Here is a 21,320-nt window from a genome sequence, read left to right as displayed (position 1 = left end):
GGTAACTTGTGCAATCTGTTTGGGAAGAATTCATTAAGAGGATCTGCATACATTACTGTCTCCAAGGAATTGCAGATTTTTTGTTGTTTACAGTGCTGACTGTCAATAGAGCCATTCTGGAGATCAAACACGGTTAGGGTCTATTAATCGCAGCCAACGCTGCAGTCTGTAGAAGTGTTTTCCCTTTTCGTCACGATCATTAAAGGCCTGAGCTGCAGTGGGCTCAGCGCTCCCTTTTCAACTTGACCCCTCTGACAGCACTGAACCCTCGGCCCCTTTCTTCAAAGCTTCAAGGTAAGCGCCGTGTGGAGATGTAAGCTCAGCTGCTTTTGTCAGAGACTAGAAGCTAGAGGCCTTGGAAACTCTGTTTGACAGTCCTACGGCACTTAATCTCTCAGAAGCGCTCCGTAATGGCTGTGGCGCCGTGCAGCAGCTCTTATGAGACCCGGAGCTTAATTAGAGCCTCGGCACAAACTGCCCACTGCGGCTCAGATCCATGCTGAACTGATCTGGACTGTTGTTTGCCTGCTAAATCTCGCTTTCTGTATTTTTTTATTTTCCTCTGTTCCATGCATGTTAAACCAAAAGCGACTGATCTGCTGAGCAAAAGAAGTTTGCAAATGAGTCCGCTGGAACATTTCCTATCCGGAGCTTTCCACGCACCGCTGCCTAATTAGCCACATTTCTGATTGAACGCTGCTAAGATGTCACGCTCGGCTCAAGAAGCCAAGTTGTCATAGCGCCAGATGGTCTCGGTGCGAGATCTTCTCCACCAAGCAGGCAAAAAAATGAGATGGAAATATTTGTACAAAACACTTTCTTCATCCAGTCAGTCCTCCGTCCCCCTTGTCCCGCTGTCAGAGACCCCCTCTGTCTTCAAAGACGCAGCTCTGCCTGCTCCTGGGCACCCCGTAACGAAGCCTGACACGGACAGCGTGCAGAGACAAAGCAGGGACCGCCAGCACTTGAGCATGACCACTGTGTGCTTTTAATAACGGCGAAGATCGGCCCCGGTGTGCCGTCACATCTGTTAAACACTGGAGCAGGTGGCTGACTGCCACGGGGGAGCGCTCATAGGAGCCTGTGTACTTAGTGTGAGCCTAAAGCAAATGGCAGAGAGGGATCACAGAGACATAACACGATGCTGACAGTACAGCAGTATAACACTGCGAGCCAGCTGCCAGTCTCTCAAACAGACCTTTAATGGACTTAATAGGTGTAGCATGACATGGTGTTAGATATTTCTTGAGAGATTAACTCAACCAGTCTCTGCCACACAATTGCCGAAACAATTTTTCTTTTGTTTTTTTTTTTAGGAGGAATTGTCAAAGGAAGCACAACAAACGCACAGTCTTTGGTTAACCTGATATCGTTGTTATGTTAGCTGATTTCTTGGTGGTCTGAATAAACCAGAAGGGATGTATTAGCCTGCCAACTTCAGATTTAGCTGAAACTGAACCTACAAGCTAATCCCCTACAAAGCTATCATTACTTTGATGTAGCTTTTCCACCAGTGGAAATAACTGACAAGTAAGTACTAATTAAAGTCATGCTCTTATGCTTTTGCCAACCCCTACTAGAGTGGCTTTGTGTGATTCACAGTTCAGAATAATCCTTTTTTATCTTATTTGCAGTCAGGGCGAAGTCTCTCATTTCAGCCACGAGCCCATTTTAGCTCCCTTCTGAATCCCTTAAAGCAAATATTCTCCTTATTTGTTTGTCATTTGCAAACAGAAGGTTTGAACAGCAGGGTAGCAAGGCTTCCAAAACTTTAAAAATCGCGGTTATGTCTCATTTCCTGAAAAACTCCCATCTCCCACAATGGCTTAGATCCATTTCCTGTCAGAAAATCAGCATTTTCTGCCCAGTTACAGTTAAAAGATTGACTGATTAACTGCGAGTGTTGTGCAAAACACCAGGCTATGTCTACACTGCAACTATGCCGTGTTTCTCTTCACCAGCATCAGTCTTTGCACAGATAGTGTAAATATGTCGATTCACAATTTTATTGGAGTTTACTGTCTACTGCAGCATATTTTCAAAGAGTTTTTATGCTATAAAATCCAAAAAAAGAAGTTAGGCAAGAAAAATCTTATTTCCATCCTCAGTTACTTTGACAAAGTAGCATCTTCTGTAATATTCACGTCTCTGATTAAGTCTCACAAGTGTGGCTTTATTCTGATACAAAGATTTTTTTACACAGTTTGTAATTGCAGAAAAATCCTCTTCTCTTTTAGTGGCATGATGTTTTTTCTTCTCATTTCAACAACAAGAAGATTACTCGATAAGAGCATCTGTGTTGTACTAACAATGACGGAATAAAAAGACAAGGACCAGTTACCAAAGCTTTCACAAATCCTCACAACTATAACTCCATATGGTAATTAAAAGCTATAACCTATACACATTATATAAAAATATAATAGAGTACATAAACCTACATAGATTTATATTTTAAGTACATTGTGTTTCAGTACAGTGACATTTGCTCTATAAAGAAAATTGATACTGACTTTGACAAACAGGTAAAGTTTAACAATTTTTACATTAATGTTGTCTTTGCTCACTCAATAATGATTTTGAACCAGCTCATCAATCTCACTTCATTTAAATAATATTTCAAACGACTATTAAAACCTTCCAACTTGAACTGGCTTAAACTGTCGTCATAGTTACGGACAAACACTAGCCACAGACCCGATGTCACTCTAAGACGATAGAATAGGTGCTAGTCAGCTTTGAATAGGTTGTCTTCTAATTAGTTAGGTGTGCGCTCATAGTAAAGGCCTCCTAATTAGTTTCACTCAGCTGTTGTTTTATAGGAGCAGCAGTGCTTCACGCTGATTGTCACAGCGGGTACATGATTAAAAGATTGGTGATTATATAATAAGTGTTCATGAACCTTGTAAGCAGAGCTTTATTCATGTATATACAGCACTCAGCCACAACAGTTAATACTGTTGCCCACTTAATACCCACTTAATGCTGTTAGCCAAAACAGCTCCGATCCCCTCAGGGTCACGCAGATCCTCTGGAGGTGTCTTGGTATCCAGCACCAGGACCTTGGAAGCAGATGTTTGATTTCTGGGTGTTTTTCATTATCTGGCCTTTCCCAGCATGGCATTGACTAAGAGCTCTTTTTCTGATTTAGTGTCCTAGTATAATGTAGTTATGGCCGTGGATGGCTCCAGTATGTCCCATCTCGACGCAGATTGTGGCTTTTCGTATTTACTTTTCTGTCCCCCCCCCCCCCCCCCCCCCCCCTTCCTCTCCCCTAAGAGCAAAAATGTCTTTGCTGCCATGGACAAATAGACTTGGCCCTGGCAAAGAGCTGTGATGGGGTAAGTGTGTGTTTATAGTGTGGGTCGACATCGGTGTAGCTGGACAGTTAGGGGGCGCCTGAAGCACTGGTGTGAGATAAGTGCGTTAATGAAACATGGCACAATCCTTAGGTTTCAACCTGACTGCTGATATGAGCGGCCCCGTGAACCTGACCCTTCACTTTGCCTTATACTTGTAATTTCATACATGTGCTGAGGGGCAGAGAGTGATGTTCCCCACACTCTGCTCAGGCAGGCCGGGCTACACAAGCACACAGTGGGAGATACAGGCGTGCAAAAGCTATTTAAAAAATGATGTCTAATAGTCCATTTGAAAAGAATTTCTTATAAAGAGATTGAAAGCAGAAGACAAATGGAGTGAGGTGAAGTTCAGCATCTCCATCAGACACGCATCACACCTTCATTTGGGCTCATTAGGCCTGAGATGGGGAGCAGAAAGCGTACTGGAAGTAATCTGTTTTATCCACAGCTGATCAATTAAGAAGCCAATGTCCCATGCTTCAATCAGCTTAGGTGAAAGTAAACAGCAGTATCTCTTTCATCTAGCATTAAGTTTTTAGCTGTTTGTTCTGTAATCCTCTGTAAGCTCACAGGCTGCTGTAAATAAAGACTGCTGTGTTTCTAAGCCTCCTGCTGTGGAGTTTCCTGCCTGGTCAGTTAAAAAACAAAATGCAGATTTTTAAAGACTTGTGTGCACAAAAATCATCAATTGCTTCTCAGGTTTTAGGTTTTTTCCTCTCATGAAGATGCTTTAAAGTGAAATAAAAGAGGGATTAGCTGTGCTTTATGAGTGGAATGACCTACATTCAGGCTGCCACTCAAACGTAGTATAGGTCCCACTGAATATAAGCCTTCATGCTCTCTATAATGTCAGCGCTCCTTTCTGTTGGGAAATAGAGATTTGGAAGAATTTGTCTAAGAAGTGTACCCAACCAGAAAGACGAGTGCTCCGGCTTTCAAACTGCTTGAAAATGTTCGTCTATAGAGTGAAGTTCCCAGGGTTTCCTCTGCCACACTGTCAAAGGCACCGTGTGTCTGGCAGAGTTTCCACTCTGCTCACCTCGCCGCATCTCCCCGAGGAACAGAAACACTGGCTCTCCTCTTTATTAAAGGATTATGCGGTGATTCAATAGCCATATCAAAGACTAATGCTACATTCACTTAATATCCTGCAAAGCCTTTCCTGTATGATGATGATTAGAACTGGTGGGAGGGGGGCTGTCTTACTGGCATTGTAGTGTATCGGGCTGGTTTAGTCTCATTTTAGCTAAATGCTCCTGTTAGCATACTGTTAGCTTAGCGTTTCCACTTATCATTAGCTGCAGTAGACTTTGCCATGCTGGTGTCCAGTGTTGGGATTATTATTCAAAAAAAGTAATGTCTTATACATTATGTATTATACACAACGCAAAGCAAGGATGAAAACCAGCGTGGACTTTAAGGGCTTCAAGCCTGACTGCTCATCACTGCCTTTGTTGTTTCACTCTGGGTTCTTTGCTAGCTTTGTGTTAGCATGCTGTTTGTGCAGAAGCTTGCAAAGAGCCAAAGTCGTGTTAGCATCTTAATGCGGTTGTTTCTATCCTGGATGCAGGTTGCAGGTTGCATCACACTCTTGTTCTTTTGTGCAATAAAAAGCTATAACATAAACATAAAAAGCATAACATAAAAAGCTATAAAATATCAATTTCCTCCTCCCACATACAAACTCAAATCGGCTGAATGTGATGTGAGCCTGCAGGAAGGAAAAAAGCATCACTACTGGTGTCATTCCTACAACATCAGTATTTGTCATTGCAACCAGTCACTTAAAGCAAGCTGCTCGTTAATATTATTATTGACATATTCATCCACCTTTCCCTCTTCCTTATGCAAACTTTGACACTCTTTAAACTCCCTGAGCTGACTCACCCAAAGCAAAAAGCCCTGAAGGCAACGCTGACAAGCAAGCATTTAGTATTTTTCCAGCCTTTTCCCTGAATTGCAGCGCTATGACATCACATCAACATGATTGGCGAGTTGAAATTATGAGTGATAACAGTGTCCGATTCAAAACTACGACTATAATTTGCGGTGGAGTGCCCTTTATGTTTTTTCCACCACAGCAAAAATACACAGAGTAAAAAGCCACTTTTTACTCTGTGTCTTTAAGCCCACACACACACACCCCTCACTGATGGATGCATATAGGAAAGTTTGGAGTTTAGTATCTTACCCGGCAACACTTAGACTGCAGAAGCACCCACCGTTCAATTAGCAGATAACCCATTTCACCTTATGAGCGATGATGTGGTACAGTACACATGTGGCAAGCATGAACTAAAAGCTTGAGTTACAGCAGAGCTTAGAGAACCGTCGTGTCTATTACTTTTATTATCCTTGATTACAGTTATTTCCCTTGTTTCTCATCATTCTCATATTTAAAGAAGCTCGATTTCACTGGGAATATCTGATTAAATAAAAACGAAATAGAAGTGGAAAACAGAGGCCGCCTCGCTCCATGCAGCGTAATATGAATATAATAATCAAAGAGATGAAGCCCACTGCCTGGCAGATAAGCATTTCTGGCAGCAGGTTGCCAATCACTGAAGAGACAATACACAGAGAGTCCCACATCAACATCTCAATCCAGCCTGATTTGCCTTCCAGAGCATCTGAGCTCGATGGCTCACACCTGCTGCCCCTTATTATTACCCAGCAGGCTGAAGACTGTAGCACGAAAGTCCTGTGGTACAGGTCGTCCACTCTGCTTTTGCTTCAGATGTGATCATTTATTGAAGGAAAATCGGTGACTAACAAAGCCACAGCTGTGTAAATTCCACCACTGCAACGGTCGTTTGATTTCAAACTAATTAGTATTCCTTTAAGTGGGGCTTTGCCGCCCTCTTGTCATTAAAACAGATTTAAGCCAGGCCTCTCAGAGGATGCGCCGGAGGATGACGGAGTAATTTCTGCATGTCAGTCATCGTGGTGTCAGCGCGAAGAACGCGTCTCGAGGCGAACTCGGCCTTCAGTTGCAGCTGAGCAGCTGCTAAACCTGTTAAAGTCTGGCTTGTTTGGCTGCGCGTGTAAACTGAGTTGTGCGCTCTGAACTGCGGCTGAGTTGGGGCTTGACACGGCGCAGTTTTGGGGGTCTCAGCGGTGCCGAGGCATTGTGTATTGTGTCGGGAGAGTGTTGTGTGTTTTTTCCCAGTGTGCCGCAAAGGGTCGCTCCGTGTCAGAGGTGAGCCTAGTGAATGGAGGCTGTGGGACCCCCGCCACAGTTGGGAGGAGACTCTCCCCCCCTATTGAGAGCACTGAGGCAGAATGCTGTAGGCACAACAAGAAGGGGACTAAAGGCTTTGTCTCTGGTTCACTGCCTTCAAGTAGGCTCGGGATTCCTGGCAACCAGGTTTAACTGCTGGAGCCTGCGTGCAGAGGGGAGAAGGCACAAAGGCGCTTGTTTTCCTCAGCTGATGTGCAACATCGTGGCCTGCTGTGGGAAACAAAGATCAGTACAAACATGAGGTCTGGACTTTCTTACATTAGCATTTTCTGTTATTCTGTTATAAAACTTTTCCCACTGTTGAATTATTCCGAGCAAACCGCAAATTAGCTATTAATTTTTTTTGGCCAAGTTTTAATGTAGAAAAATTTTTAAAGTCCACTGTGATGATCCAATTATCCTGCAAACCCAGGATTAGCATTAATCTGCTCTGGTTATTAGCGGGCACATGGCCTCTCCCCACAGCGTTTCCTCCGTTTTCCAGCCTTCTTCAGCCTTTCTCTTTCAGCACATACTCAAGCCTAGCGCTTTTGGGTATACGTCCTCCTTTTATAAAAATATACCTTCACTTTTCACGTTCTCTGGGTCAAAGTCGGGTTGTGTGTATATACCACCGTTATCCCCCTGGAGGTGTTTTAATATTGCTGCTACTACTGATGTGTCGGACTACAGTTAAGTCTGCAAACTGTGCTATGAATTGGAATGAGACTGCTATAGCTGGGGGCAGGCACAGCAAGCACCTACATGTTTATCAGAAAATTAATCCTCAGACGGGGACTTGCACGTGTGTCAGATGTGACGAAGAGTGAAGAAGGGATGCTGGAGATTCATGACATGCCTAATGACCTGCAAACTACATACTGATGTGAGAAAGTAGCTTCATTCTAGGTAGAAATGAGCATGTGTGTGCGTGTGTGTGTGTGTGCAAACGCAGCAGAGAAGCAGGAGGAGGAGACCTGTGAAATGAGAAGACCCTCAGGCTCAGATTCTATCAAAGCTCTCAACACATCCGGGAATCACAGACCAAAAAATTCCACATGACGTGGTGATTGAGAGCAGAACGGCAGCTCTGTGTACACCCCGATAAAGTGTACTGACCCAGGCTGCGGATTACATGCAAGAAACCTCAACTGTTAATAAAGTTTAGCGAGCCGCCGCTTGTTTTGGATTTGGTCCCAGTGTCGATCCTCCAGTAAATTTCCTGTAAGATTTAGCCTATAGCGATAAACCACAGATCCAATTTGTACACCCAGCCGTGACCTTCTTGGACAGCTTAGATCTGCGTGCAAGTCACACTGGGTCTGGTGACATGTTCTTTTGAGGGTCTGTGCTCATCTCTCATCAGCACTCAGACACTTTAAGTGGCTCAGCCACACTTAATTAGCCTCTTCTTCGCGACTCGCTGCAGCTTTTTTGCTCAAATTAATCTTCTCAGGTTAGCGCCTGGCACCCACTCCACTGTCTCTGACGGGAGGTCAAATTTATCCTCTGCTAAGAAATTACTTAGCTAAATGAGGGCTTCTTCATGCAGCCACGGATAATAACCTTGATTAATTAAAGAGAGACTCTTCCTAATTAAGGTCTTACTCTGCGTGGTCCAACTGTGACCCTGTAAAACAAGCTGAAGGCGGTAATGAGTCATTTCTCAAACAGAACATTGCTTCTGATTTTGTGTGGGCATAGTGTGACATGTGAGCTTTACAGAGAGAGCTCAGCACCAAATAGAAAACTAACCTTCTCCATTATTATCACGGTTATTGACCTTGGTGTCTCCTTCCTCCTTCCAGGTCAATGGAAAGGACCTCTCAAAGGCCACACACGACCAGGCGGTGGAGGCCTTCCGCACCGCCAAGGAACCCATCGTGGTCCAGGTTCTCCGTCGGGCCCCTTACCCCAAAGTGGCCAACCCTGCCGTTGACACCCAAGTCACAGACATCAGCACCCAGACGGACATCACCCTCCAGCACATCATGGCCCTCACCAATCTGCCCCCCTCTTCACCCCCAATCTCAGAGCTGGAGGAGTATCTGCTTCCAGAGGAGTAAGTACCAGCTCGTTCTTTTTACTCAAGGAGTTCAACCTTGCAAGTTAGTGAGCACAGAACAGCTCAAGAACAACTGGAGGCACACTATTTCAAGAGTAGTCAGAGAACTCCTGTTTTAAATATAGAGAATTCAATTCAATTCAATTTTATTTATATAGCGCCAAATCACAACAAAAGTCGCCTCAAGGCGCTTCATAGATACAGAGAAAAACCCAACAATCATATGACCCCCTATGAGCAAGCACTTTGGAGACAGTGGGAAGGAAAAACTCCCTTTTAACAGGAAGAAACTTTTTTTATACAGATGATGAGGTCAAACAGGTGCCATTCATACAGGTAACGAGTGGGGGACAGAAAAGCTTCTTACAGAAGACGTTACAGGTCTGTGAGAGCCAGGGATTTTCCTTGTTTGAGGTGACCAAATACTTATTTTCCACCCTGATTTACGAATAAATTCTTTACAAATCCTACCATGTGAATTCATGGATTTTTTTTTCACATTCTGTCTCTCACAGTTGAAGTGTACCTCTGGTGCAAATTACTGACCTCTGTCATCATTTTAAGTGGGGGAACTTGCACAATCGGTGGCTGACTAAATACTTTTTTGCCCCACTGTATATATATATATATATACTATACTCTAGGAACAACAAGTACGCCTGCAGAGCGAGAGCGAAGTGCTCTAATAGGGTGAGAGAAGGCAGTTTATTCTGTAAATTATATGTGGGACACACATTTGAACATTAAATAACTGTACATGCCGGGCCTGGTAGTTGATCCTCACGTTTAAGCTTGGCTGTCATAAACTGATTTGTACACCCCTGAGTTTATGGGGCACAAATGAAGACATTAGTAGAGACCGCGGAATGTCAAAGAAACTGTGTTGCTAACAATTTCTTCCCCTGTCACCGATTCAAAGTGTTCAAGTTCCACATTAAACGAATCTCAAATTTGAGGTGATTAATTAAACGGTCTACCAGTGGTTTTAAAAAAGGACACATTTGAAAGGGTCTCATAAGCCTTTATGTGTCGCCAGCCTTTCTGGACCACGTTTCTTCATCTTCTTAAAAGCTTCTTAAGCTTCTCCTGTTTCCTTAGTTTAAAGCAAGGCCAGCTGCAGTTAAGCACACTCACCCTCAGTTGCTAAAGACCCCTCACGCCTTTTTCACAACTTGCTTGTTCAGAAATTCCTTTTTGCCAAATGGAGAAGAGTGTCGAAATGTTTGTTGTTAGAACTCGGCAGCGTTGGAAAGGTCATGCCAGTTTTGGTCACCGTCCAACGTTTTACCTCAAATGCTAATTGAAAGAGCTTATCTTGCTCTGCAGAATGCACCGCTGCGATCGTGTAACGCCAGTGTGGAAGTTTAAAGGGAAAATGTCCCTGTCACTCACGGGAGATAGCAGCTCCTCCAGGGCACGCAGCCACATTGAAATGATGGCCGTGCTCATTTGCACATTCTCAAAATGCATCTTTTGTTTCTGACTCCGTGTGTGTGTGTGTGAGAGAGCCCTGGAGCCTGGCTATACTTTCCACTCCGTGACAGCAGGAGTCGCCCTTTAATGAATAATAGCGATTTCTTTAATTGATTTTCGAGACAAATTAATAACGCGGCGTGTTAATTTGTGATTAGCTTCAGGCTGCAGTTTCAATGAATCTGATTCAAGAGTGATTTCTTCATTGAATTCTTATTACTTTCCCACTACTTCTCCATTTAATTTTCCAACTCTGGGGCAAAATTAAATCCAGATTGGCAAACGCGTCACTACTTCTTGTTTCCTTTCCTAATGCGTGTGTTCAATTTGACTTCCACTCTTTTCCAATTTATCCTATTCTCTTTTTTTCTTTTCTCAGGCATCCTCCTGGGCACGTGTACTTTGACCCTGATTTCCTTGAGGGTATACAGCAGGACATAGAGCGGGAGGAGCTGGAATATGAGGTAAAAACACCATCTCCGTTCTTAGTCGTCCACTCAATGAAGATCTACTTTTGGACAGAAGTGCATTATTGCTCCATAAGCAGACCTGAGGTCGTCTCGGCGTCTCCGCTCCAATGGCCTTGTTAGCGACCCCAAGCCCTGATATATTGCAGTTATTGATGGAGCAGTCTCCCTATGCGGAGACACCGAGATGCATGCCAGACAGGAATCGAGTTGCTGGTTTGTTCCAGCAGATGCACAACGGTGACATCATTACTTATTAGTGACAGGGCCTAATAAGTCTTCCTCTGCTCCTACGCAGTGGAGATGAGGCCCAGTGGATAATTAGATGGCACAAGATAATAGGGCTGCGGTGATGAATCTGACGATGCTAACAGAGGCTGGAAGAGGCCACGATCAAACCTCCGTCGTGCACCTTCATTGACCTCTGCCAACCCTCGCTCCCCCTCTTATTAAACCTCAGGGGCCACCTGCCTGATATTAATATCATCTGTGGAGGTGCTCTTGAAGAATGACTCTGCTTCATAATGTTTAAATTCACACAACAGCAAATTAGCGATTAAATCAAATCCGACAGGTTGACCGCTAATTTGTTTATATTAATAAAAGAAGCTTTATTGTTTACTTTACTTCTCTTGCCAAATCATATTTATTGTTTTGTTTAGTTGTTTTTTTGCTAGTTAAAACAATAGATTCACACAGTCAGAGTTATGAATCCTGTATAATATAATCCAAATTAATGAATCCTATAGGTATCCCTGTGATTCAGTTCAGTTTTATTTAGCACTAAATCACAGCAACAGTCACCTCGAAGCACTTTGTATTGTAAGATGAAGACCCCAACAGTCATACGACCCACTGTGTTGCGCTTGGCAACATTAGGAAGGTAAAATTCCCTTTAAACAGGAAGAAACCTCTGCAGAAGCTGCAGGTATTTAATAAATCCAGAAGAAAGACTGCTACAAACAGCTAGAAGCAACAATCTAACCTTAGCGTACCTCACTATAGCATCATATTTACAGAATAAGAATAGTCATCTAATTCTTTGTGTTTTCCAGAGGTTTTTCCTCAAAGATGGTCTCCATTTTTTAGCTGAGTTTTTTAGAGTGCTAACCCCTTTCAGAATCTGCCCTCTGCCCCCAAAAACGAGCGCTGCTCATATCTTTATCTGTATCTGTGAGATTACACGTGTTGACAAGTGAAAAATGGCACTCTCCGCAACTGCAGTCCACTGCATCATCTCTCATTCTGTCAGAAGACTTTGTCAGGAGCCTGTGGCCTTGCTGCCTCCAGCAGAAAGATTCATTACAGAGATTGATGGATCACTCCTTCTCTGGTGTCCCAGTTTTGATCCCATTTAGATAGTCATGGGACACAGACGTATAAATACAGTGTTTCTCTGCTCTATGGGCCAAAATAATTCCAGCTATGTAGGTTATTAATTTGTGCATGTGTCCTTCCAGGAGGTGGATTTGTACAGAGACAACATTCAAGACAAGCTCGGCCTGACTATCTGTTACAGGACTGACGATGAGGATGAGGCTGGGATCTACATTAGTGAGGTATGTGTCGCAGGCGGACAGCAATTTCTTTGCCTGTCGGCGTCAATAACGCTCACTTTAACTCACAAATGTAATGTGTGCTCTCTTTAGATTGATCCAAACAGCATTGCGGCAAAAGATGGCAGAATTAGAGAAGGTGACAAAATCATACAGGTATGATTTCATGTGTGTGTGCATGTTTCTGTGTCTCTTATCATGACAGTGAACAAAAACGGCTTTTTTTAATTTGAATGGCTCTTTCTGTGTCAATAAGATCAACGGTGTTGAGATCCAAAATCGAGAGGATGCCGTGGCACTGCTAACCAGTGAGAGCAACCAGAACATCTCCCTGCTGGTGGCCAGGCCAGAGATCCAGGTAATTTCACAAACTGTTATTGGTGTCAACTCAATAAAGGTTTTAGTTTGGAACCAAATGTGATTTCACATCAGATTGATTCAAATCTGAAAACAGCACTTGGACTTTGAATAGCAGATGGTCTTTTGTGTGTGTGTGTGTGTGTGTGTGTGTGTGTGTGTGTGTGTGTGTGTGTGTGTGTGTGTGTGTGTGTGTGTGTGTGTGTGTGTGTGTGTGTGTGTAAAACTTTGCATCTAACGAGGCGTCTCTTCTCTCCGCCGCGTCTCAGCTGGATGAGGGCTGGATGGATGATGACAGGAACGACTTCCTGGATGACCTCCACATGGATATGCTGGAGCAGCAGCACCATCAGGCCATGCAGTTCACTGCCAGCATGCTGCAGCAGGTACGCGCACATGTGCGCAGCGTGAAGAGCGTGAGCACGCACAATCAATCTCCACTAACACATATGTCCATCAATAGATTATGTCAGCCGAGCCCGTTCTGGCGAGGTGAACAGATGCTCCACAGTTTCCAACTGTGTTTTTTCCATTAACAGAAATTGTCTTTGTTATGGAGAACCTCATGCTCAGCGACACAGCCTTTGTTATTCGTCTATTTGTGATTAAAAGTGCAATGAAAGCTCATAATTAAAGCAGATGTGATATTAACAGTTTTGCACACATTTGTCCAAATGTGAAAAACAGTTGTGAAACAGTTACGCTTATTTCTTCCCCCTGTGCGGTCTGTTTGCTTGTTTTGTTTAGAAGAAGCACGAGGAGGATGGGGGCACCACAGATACAGCCACGCTGCTCTCTAACCATCACGAGAAGGACAGCGGCGTCGGCCGCACGGACGAGAGCACGCGAAACGACGAGAGCTCCGAGCAGGAGAACCTCGGCGATGACCAGACCACGGCCTCCAACACGCTGGGCAGCTGCAGAAAGCTGACCTACAGCCAGGACACGCTCGGTAGCACCGACCTGCCCTTCAGCAGCGAGTCGTTCATGTCGGTCGACTACGCCGACGCCGACTTCCTGGGCATTCCGGTTGACGAGTGCGAGCGCTTCAGGGAACTCCTGGAGCTCAAGTGCCAGATGAGGAGCAGTGGAGCCCAGGGCCTCTATGGGCAGGGCGGTGGAGCGGTGGGTCAGGACCAGGAGGGTGTGGACAAGGAGCTTGAGATGCTCAATGAAGAGCTGCGCACCATAGAGCTGGAGTGCCTGAACATCGTCCGCGCCCACAAGATGCAGCAGCTGAGGGAGCAGTGCCGTGAATCCTGGATGCTGCACAACAGCGGCTTCCGCAACTATAACACTAGCATAGATGCTCGCCGCCACGAGCTGTCAGACATCACGGAGCTGCCAGAGAAGTCTGACAAGGACAGCTCCAGTGCCTACAACACTGGTGAGAGCTGCCGCAGCACCCCTCTGACTCTGGAACTGTCTCCAGATAATTCACTCCGTAGAGTAGCAGAAAACCAAGCTGGGCCGTCGGGCTCCAGCGGCAGGATGCTGAAGCCCCTCCTGTCTCCTGTGCAGGAAGCTTGCAGCCCGAGCCGGAGCAGAAGCTCATCCAAGGACCCAGATGGAGCGCTGCAGGCAGAGGGCAAAGAGAGAAAGCCCGGAGAGCCTAGTAAGAGCGGGCGAGGCTTCTCTCAGCCGCACTCACCTTACAAGCACGCTCACATCCCCGCCCATGCCCAGCACTACCAGAGCTACATGCAGCTGATCCAGCAGAAGTCAGCCGTAGAGTACGCTCAGAGCCAGATGAGCCTGGTCAGCATGTGTCGGGATCCCATTACCCCCAGCGACCTGGAGCCGAAGATGGAGTGGAAGGTGAAGATCCGCAGCGACGGCACACGTTACATCACCAAGAGGCCCGTCCGGGACAAGCTGCTGAGGGAACGCGCCCTCCGGATTCACGAGGAGCGCAGCGGTATGACCACAGATGACGACGCCATAAGCGAGCTGAAGATGGGCCGCTACTGGAGCAAGGAAGAGAGGAAGCAGCACGCGGTGCGCGCCAAGGAGCAGAGGCAGCGCCGCGAGTTCATGAAGCAGAGCCGAGCCGACTGTCTGAAGGAGCAGGCCACCCTGGAGGACAAAAAGGAGCCGAACATCATCGAACTCAGCCACAAAAAGATGATGAAAAAGAGGAATAAGAAAATATTTGACAACTGGATGACCATTCAAGAACTTCTCACCCATGGTACCAAGTCACCAGATGGCACGAGGGTGTACAACTCCCTCCTGTCTGTGACTACGGTCTAAGTCCTGTTCAGGCCTGCTAGAGGAGAAGAGACTTGAGTGTAATGGTCTGTACATAGGACTCTAACAGCTGGGGTACAGATTCCTGCCTCGTTCAAGGTGGCAACACGTGTAAATAGGAAATAAACACCTTTTCTGTGTGAGCATTTTCCCCACTGCAGTGAAAAGAGGGCTCCTGAAACAACGGTTGGACCTCGAGTGAGTTGGATTAGGAGACCGTGTATGAGGAAGATTTTGGAAGCATAATTCAATAATCTTTTCTACCTTTGTGCCTGCTTTTTTGAAGATTTTTTTGAAACACAAATACAATATTTGACTTTTTTGGAAGGTTTTGAAAGTGTGTAAAGACAGTGTGCCATACATTAAAAAGCCAGCATTTACACTATTTTACATTATTTTGTTCGTACTCTATATCTCTTCAGTATTTTTGCTGTAATGTGTACGTAATGCTTTTACCAAAACAATATTTTCCTGCGAGGTGAAACACTTAACCTTTTCAAAAGAACTTTTTGTAAATTAAAAAAAAATCCAACTTTTGTATCAAATTCACTTTGTTGTTTTGCTTTCCCTCGAATGGTGCTGATGTCCCAAAGTTTCAAGCCACCAGCGATGTACCGTCTGTTACATAATGTAGAGTGCATCATAACGTGATATCACCATGTATGTACGTATATTTAGAGAAGGACATTTCTCACGTTGCTGAAACTGAAATGTCTGTTTGTTCAAGCACACACTGTAGTTGCTTTGGTAGGGTTTCATGTATTGGTCAGAATAACAGCTTAAGCAAATCTTTAGTTAACCACCCAATTTGATGTCTTGTAAAATGAGAGAAATAATAAATTATTGTTTTATATATGACGAGCTTTGAAAACTTGTGGGAATTTTGTCATTTATAAGAGATGTTGTTTATTTCCTTCTGGCATTTTAGCATTTAAGTGTTTTTACTCATTAAGGGGTTGGACAAAAGTAGATGGTGCAAGACTCCAGTCAAAATATTCATGTCGATTAAGGCAGCGGTCCCTAACCTTTTTTGCGCCACGGACCGATTTGTGCCCGGCATTATTTTCACGGACCGGCCTTTAAGGTGTCGCGGATAAATACAACAAAATAAAACTAGTACCGGTACCGAAAAAAACAAGATTTATTCATAACACACGCGAAAAGACCAAGGAAAACAGAGTTAACGATAAAAACAATAACAAAATAACACTGAAAACCGATAAAAACCCTGAAAACTATACATTTCACACCTCAACCTCAACTCTCGCGGCCCGGTACCCAGTGTTGGGAAGGTTACTTTTAAAATGTATTCCATTACAGAATACATGCCACAAAATGTATTCTGTAACGTATTCCGTTACGTTACTCAATGAGAGTAACGTATTCTAAATACTTTGGATTACTTAATATATTATCATGCTGTTTACAACTACATGAATGTACTATTGCTGTGATCTATTACTGTTACTGAAGGTTCGCGGCTCCGAAAGGGACCTCTGGCTAATACATCGGGTTCTGTGTCAGCTCGTAGCCGAAAACTAGCTTTACTTTGTTGTCTGGGTCAACTTTGCTAGGGAGAGACAGAGAGAGGCGTTGAAAGGCTGCTCCAACGGAACTTATTGTTTTTGGAGGAAAACACGAACACGGTGTACAGTCGAGTCTTAATAGCTTACTTACAACTGGGCTAGTCAGGCACTCTTCTCGGCTGCAGTGGTTATTATTATATTTACATGCTTCCAGCTCCCGTTTTTGCTCGATGACAGCTCGTACTTTTCGACTCTCTTTTTTCTCCCACCTGGCGCTCACAGACACATAACGAGTATGGCAGTGCATTCTCCCTGCAGCACGGACTACACTGCCCATGATGCTACATTCTGCATTCTGCCTATTAGCACAACAACAAGAAGGCGCTCTCTCACCCAGGAAACACGCAGAGCGTCGCCCTGTAACCATGGCAACCGCAACACTGCCGCCTGGAACAACAGAACGTAGCTGTCAAGCAAAACCGAAACAGTCCTGACCCGCGACAATATGAAACAGGAAAGTACCGCCGTGTAATCCATTTATTTCAACAAAGTAACTGTATTCTAAATACCACCTTTTTAAACGGTACCTGTAACGGAATACAGTTACTCATATTTTGTATTTTAAATACGTAACGGCGGTACATGTATTCCGTTACTCCCCAACACTGCCGGTACCAAACGACTCACGGACCGGTACCGGCCCGAGGCCTGGGGGTTTGGGGACCGCTGGATTAAGGTATTTGAACCAAGTTTGAAAATGCACAGAAAAAGTGTTTTTGTTCAAAGACATGAAAGAAAACGGGACATTTCCACACAACAGTACGTGCTACTCCCTTTCTGGCTCTTACAGGTGCCTTTCAATAAAAAGTTTGGAAAAATTAACGAGGCATCTTTTTTCTCAAACTACAGCCTGGATGTTCCCGTCCTCATGCTCGTTTTTGTCTCCCTCTCTTTCTTTTCCTGTGTAGAGCCAGTTCTTTACACAGCTCTCTTTGTGTAGTACGCGTAGTTGTATGAATTTTTGTTTTGGTAATATTCTTTATTAAAAGGTCCACTAATTAATAACGAATAGCAAAAACACTCTGACAAGAAATGTTTTGTTAATTTTATTCATTTGTTTTTTAGTTTTTGAGGTTTTTACTGATGGGGTATTGTCGTTACCCCACCACACGGGCGGACAGGTTGGTGGTGTGGAGATCAAAGTTTGCGAAAACGATAACTCAACAAAAGGTGATGTAGGATTTTGAAATTCCTACCATAGATCCGTCTACTAAAAATCTCAGGTTTGAATCTCGGTGACGTCAAGGTCTGAGGTTGCATTTTCCAAAAATCGTGTTAAAGGAAGTCACATAGGATTTTCAGATTTATACCACACATGCATTGGCTAGAAGCCTGACTGGCAGCTCTACGTTTGTTCTTTGTTTAGTTGAGTTTTTTGGTTTGGAGACTGTAACCTACGAAGGCTACAATAGTTTGTTTAAACAGCACAAGAGTTTTATTTAAAACATCTCAACCCAACCTAATTTCCCACCAGTACAGAGTGATGTTGCTACAAATCATCTCCTAAAAGCTTGAGTAGCTATTTCACTAAAGTTGTTAATGATTTGTGAACAACGCGTCTATTAGTCAGTAACTGTAATTTACATTTTTTAAATTTTTCCTTGTGATATTAGCGATGATAGTGATAGCATTTTGATATTTATACAAAGAGTGTCAAAGACATTTCAACTTCACAGCACACAGCAGTGCATTTAGGCTGGAGAGCTTAATAATCCATCAGATCTCTCGGGCTGCAACGCTGCTGAATTTCATTCAGTTCAAATCAAACATTAAATAGATTTCTTTGCTGTGCTGCTTAGTCCGTTTCAATATCTCGAGTAACACTTTTTTGATTTTAGCATGTGGTATCAAAGGCACCTTCCCTCTCTTGGAATACATTTTTTTTTTCAGTCTAGGATGAAGTCTTACTGGTATCACAGAAGCATCCATTCATCTGCCAGCCAGTAGTAATGATAGCAGAAGTCCTGAGGCAAAAAGTGTTTTGGCTGTGTCTGCGTTTCATATCAGAACCCAAGTAGGGCAACAGCATGACAGGCTGGCATTAACATAAAACAGTCCAGTCAGTAGAGATCCCTGCTGTCCAAGTCTGACGGGGCTCAAGGTTGACAACAAAGATTTACATACTGACAGCCTTTTCTACATATCTCACAGTGGCTTCCCTCCATTATCTTTTCCTCAGCCAAAAAAAAGTGGTCCATCAGCTCGTAGCTCAGATCTGATGGGTCGTTTCACGCTGTCTGTAATGCTGGCAATAAGCTTTGTCTTATGGTGATGTCCCCATGCTGGGCTGATGGTTTATTTATCTGACGCCGGACTCCTACCATCTGTTACAGAGACCTTGTCGCCTCAGTCCCGTATGATCCTTCAATTATCGGCTCAGCGCCTCGTTACTGAGGACAAAAGCAGCTCACCCTCTGCTGATCCACTTTGTCGTCACCTTAGTTGTTCAGTGCACCTTTGTTTTTTAATGAGACGACATTAACAAGGGCAGGAGTGACATGCATTTAACGTGTTTACTCACAGATGAGTCCATTTAAAGATTGATCAATTTGAGGGTTTGGATATTCAATATGTAGATATTTTTACTTTAGCAGGTCAATTAATTATTGTGTAGGGTCTGAAAGTGAATACTAGAGCCCATTTTCCTGCCATTTGAACTCTATTTACTTTGTTAAAATGTAGATATTTATTCAGTTGTGTCTTTTTAGTGTAAGCTGTTTTGTGCAGCAAGTATCTAATAAACATACGGTCTTGTCTGATGAACGTAGACTACATGATTTACAAAACATACTGAGTATGTGTGTTTTCTCCACTGTTTCTTCCAAAGCTATGACACCTCTGGCACAGTTAAAGCAGCTGGAGGAGACTTCATCTAAACAATAACTTAAAGAAATTGGGTTTAGATATGCAAACATTCAGCTTGTTGTGCTGGCCCCGAGAGATTTAACAAAGATTTATAAAAGAGTGCTCAAAACTGCAAACAAAGGTTGTAATATCTTCTTTTTGTTAGGGGATTCGTCAAGCTCCAAAACTTCATATATACCCCATAGTACGTCATGCCAAACTCTGCTTAGTCGGTGTGTCAAGCTAATAGTCACCTAACAGAAACATGCACATCATGGTGATACTGATACAACCTAATGATACTGATTATCTCTACATCATGACCCCTGTTGGTGGAGGTGGGGGAATATATGGGGGAGCAAATGAACATTTTGTCCTCAAATCTCATGTTAAAAACAGAGATGGACCGATCCAATATTACGTATCGGTATCGGTCCGATACTGACGTAAATTACTGGATCGGATATCGGAGAGAAATAAAAAATGTAATCCGATCCATTAAATATCAAAAAAAAAGCACCTCACAAAACTTGCCACACGGCGTATCTCGGCTCATAACCGTAGCACCGATCAGCTTTTCTGTCGCGACTCCCGTTTCTCTTGTTTGTTTTTGGCCCACTTTGCACTAGAAAGAGGAAACCAGCGGCTGAACAACAGCAGCACGTTTAAGCTTGATAAGCTGTTGTTATAATTTATTTAATATTACTTTCTACACCAGGATCTTTTTCTATGCAGCTGACGGCTGGTAACTGTGCAGGGGCGGGTCTAGCGAAGTTTAGCCAGGGGGGCCGATAGGGCATTAACAGGGAAAAGGGGGCACAAAGACATACTTTTCTTTCTTATTCTCATTTAAAATGTCTAGCTTTTAATAAATAATTATCTGAATCTTACACCCAAAGTTTTAATCTGATGTAAAATGTATAGAAGTCCATTACTGTATATAGTAACTGTTAAGTCTAATATACCCTAGTAAGCTATAGTACTTTTTCTTTTGGGAAGATACCATCTTGTAGTCTGCAGTTCTGCTGAAGAAAGATGTTGAATCTATTTAATTATTCTTGAAAAATAATTGATTTCTGTGTATTTTTTTCACACTGCATCAAATTAAAGTTGATTATGTCGATTAAGCATCATGAGGTGGAGGGTGGTTCCCTATTTGTTTTTGCTGGGAGTTTGCAACCCTATTAGTTAGGTTGCTTAATATTTCTGCTAAGTACTCTGTAAAATACCGGAATAGGAAGGATGGAGTAGGTTTAAGTTTATTAGATTGATCAGTATGAACTATGAAATATTTGGGTGCAGTGTATTTTTTACATACAGGTATAACAGAATAGTTTTAGTGTTGTTTATTTAAACTTGAGTATGAACTTATACAAAATGCAGCATAAAAAACAGTTTTATTGATTAAAAACACACTATATCGGATTCATATCGGTATCGGCAGATATCCAAATTTATGATATCGATATCGGACATAAAAAAGCGGTATCGTGCCATCTCTAGTTAAAAGCAAGAAAAATGTGCAGGCGTGAGGATTTGAACAAGTTTGACAAGGACCAAAGGTTGGTGGTTCACTTCTTGGCAGCTCCAAAGTAGCGCCAAACTATCCTTGGGCAAGATACCGAACTACTAGTTGCTCTCTGATGCATTCATTGGAGGCGTCAATGTGTGTGAGGACAAATTGCTTGGAGGGATTGGGCGAATGAAGCTTGTATGAAATGCTCGAGAACAGTAGAAAAGCAGTATAAAGGAACAAGTCTATTTACCATTGGTACTCCCTGATGGTTGTGGCCTCTTTCAGCAGGATAGTTCACCCTGAGGTGTTGACTTGGCCTCCAAATTCCCCAGATCTCAATCAAGTCAAGCATCTGTGGGATGGGATGGACGAACGAGTCCGATCCATAGAGGATCTCACAACTTACAGGATTTACTGCTATCATCTTGGAGGCCAGCTACAGGGTTGTTTTGGCAGCAAAAAGGGGCGGGCAGACAGGCGGTCATAATGTTGCGCCTTATCGGTGTACATGTTCCTCCCTTCTGTAGCCTATCACAAAAAGACTAACTTAAAATTCCTTTATGAACTGGCAGTGCGTCTTCAGTTTGTATTATTAGTCAGTCTGGATAGTTCATGAATCCCTCT

General features: G+C 43.5%; 1 protein-coding gene across 3 annotated transcripts in view; it reads left to right on the top strand.

Moving 5' to 3' along the window:
* pdzrn3b (PDZ domain containing RING finger 3b) overlaps positions 1–15,838 on the top strand; it is a 100,883-nt gene extending 85,045 nt beyond the window's left edge. For all 3 annotated transcript variants that reach the window (XM_085159328.1, XM_085159327.1, XM_085159329.1), the window contains 7 exons: positions 8,391–8,644; positions 10,500–10,584; positions 12,048–12,146; positions 12,237–12,299; positions 12,400–12,501; positions 12,770–12,886; positions 13,248–15,838. In XM_085159328.1, coding sequence (XP_085015454.1) covers positions 8,391–8,644; positions 10,500–10,584; positions 12,048–12,146; positions 12,237–12,299; positions 12,400–12,501; positions 12,770–12,886; positions 13,248–14,753 — 2,226 coding nt within the window. In that variant the 3' untranslated portion in view covers positions 14,754–15,838. The remainder of the gene's footprint in view (positions 1–8,390; positions 8,645–10,499; positions 10,585–12,047; positions 12,147–12,236; positions 12,300–12,399; positions 12,502–12,769; positions 12,887–13,247) is intronic.
* The last annotated feature ends 5,482 nt before the right edge of the window (positions 15,839–21,320 follow it).

This window comes from Neolamprologus multifasciatus, chromosome 5 (genome assembly GCF_963576455.1).
Source record: "Neolamprologus multifasciatus chromosome 5, fNeoMul1.2, whole genome shotgun sequence".
NCBI classification, from domain to species: domain Eukaryota; kingdom Metazoa; phylum Chordata; class Actinopteri; order Cichliformes; family Cichlidae; genus Neolamprologus; species Neolamprologus multifasciatus.
The sequence above is the reverse complement of the archived record's forward strand: the minus strand, read 5'-3'. Positions and strand labels throughout refer to the sequence as shown.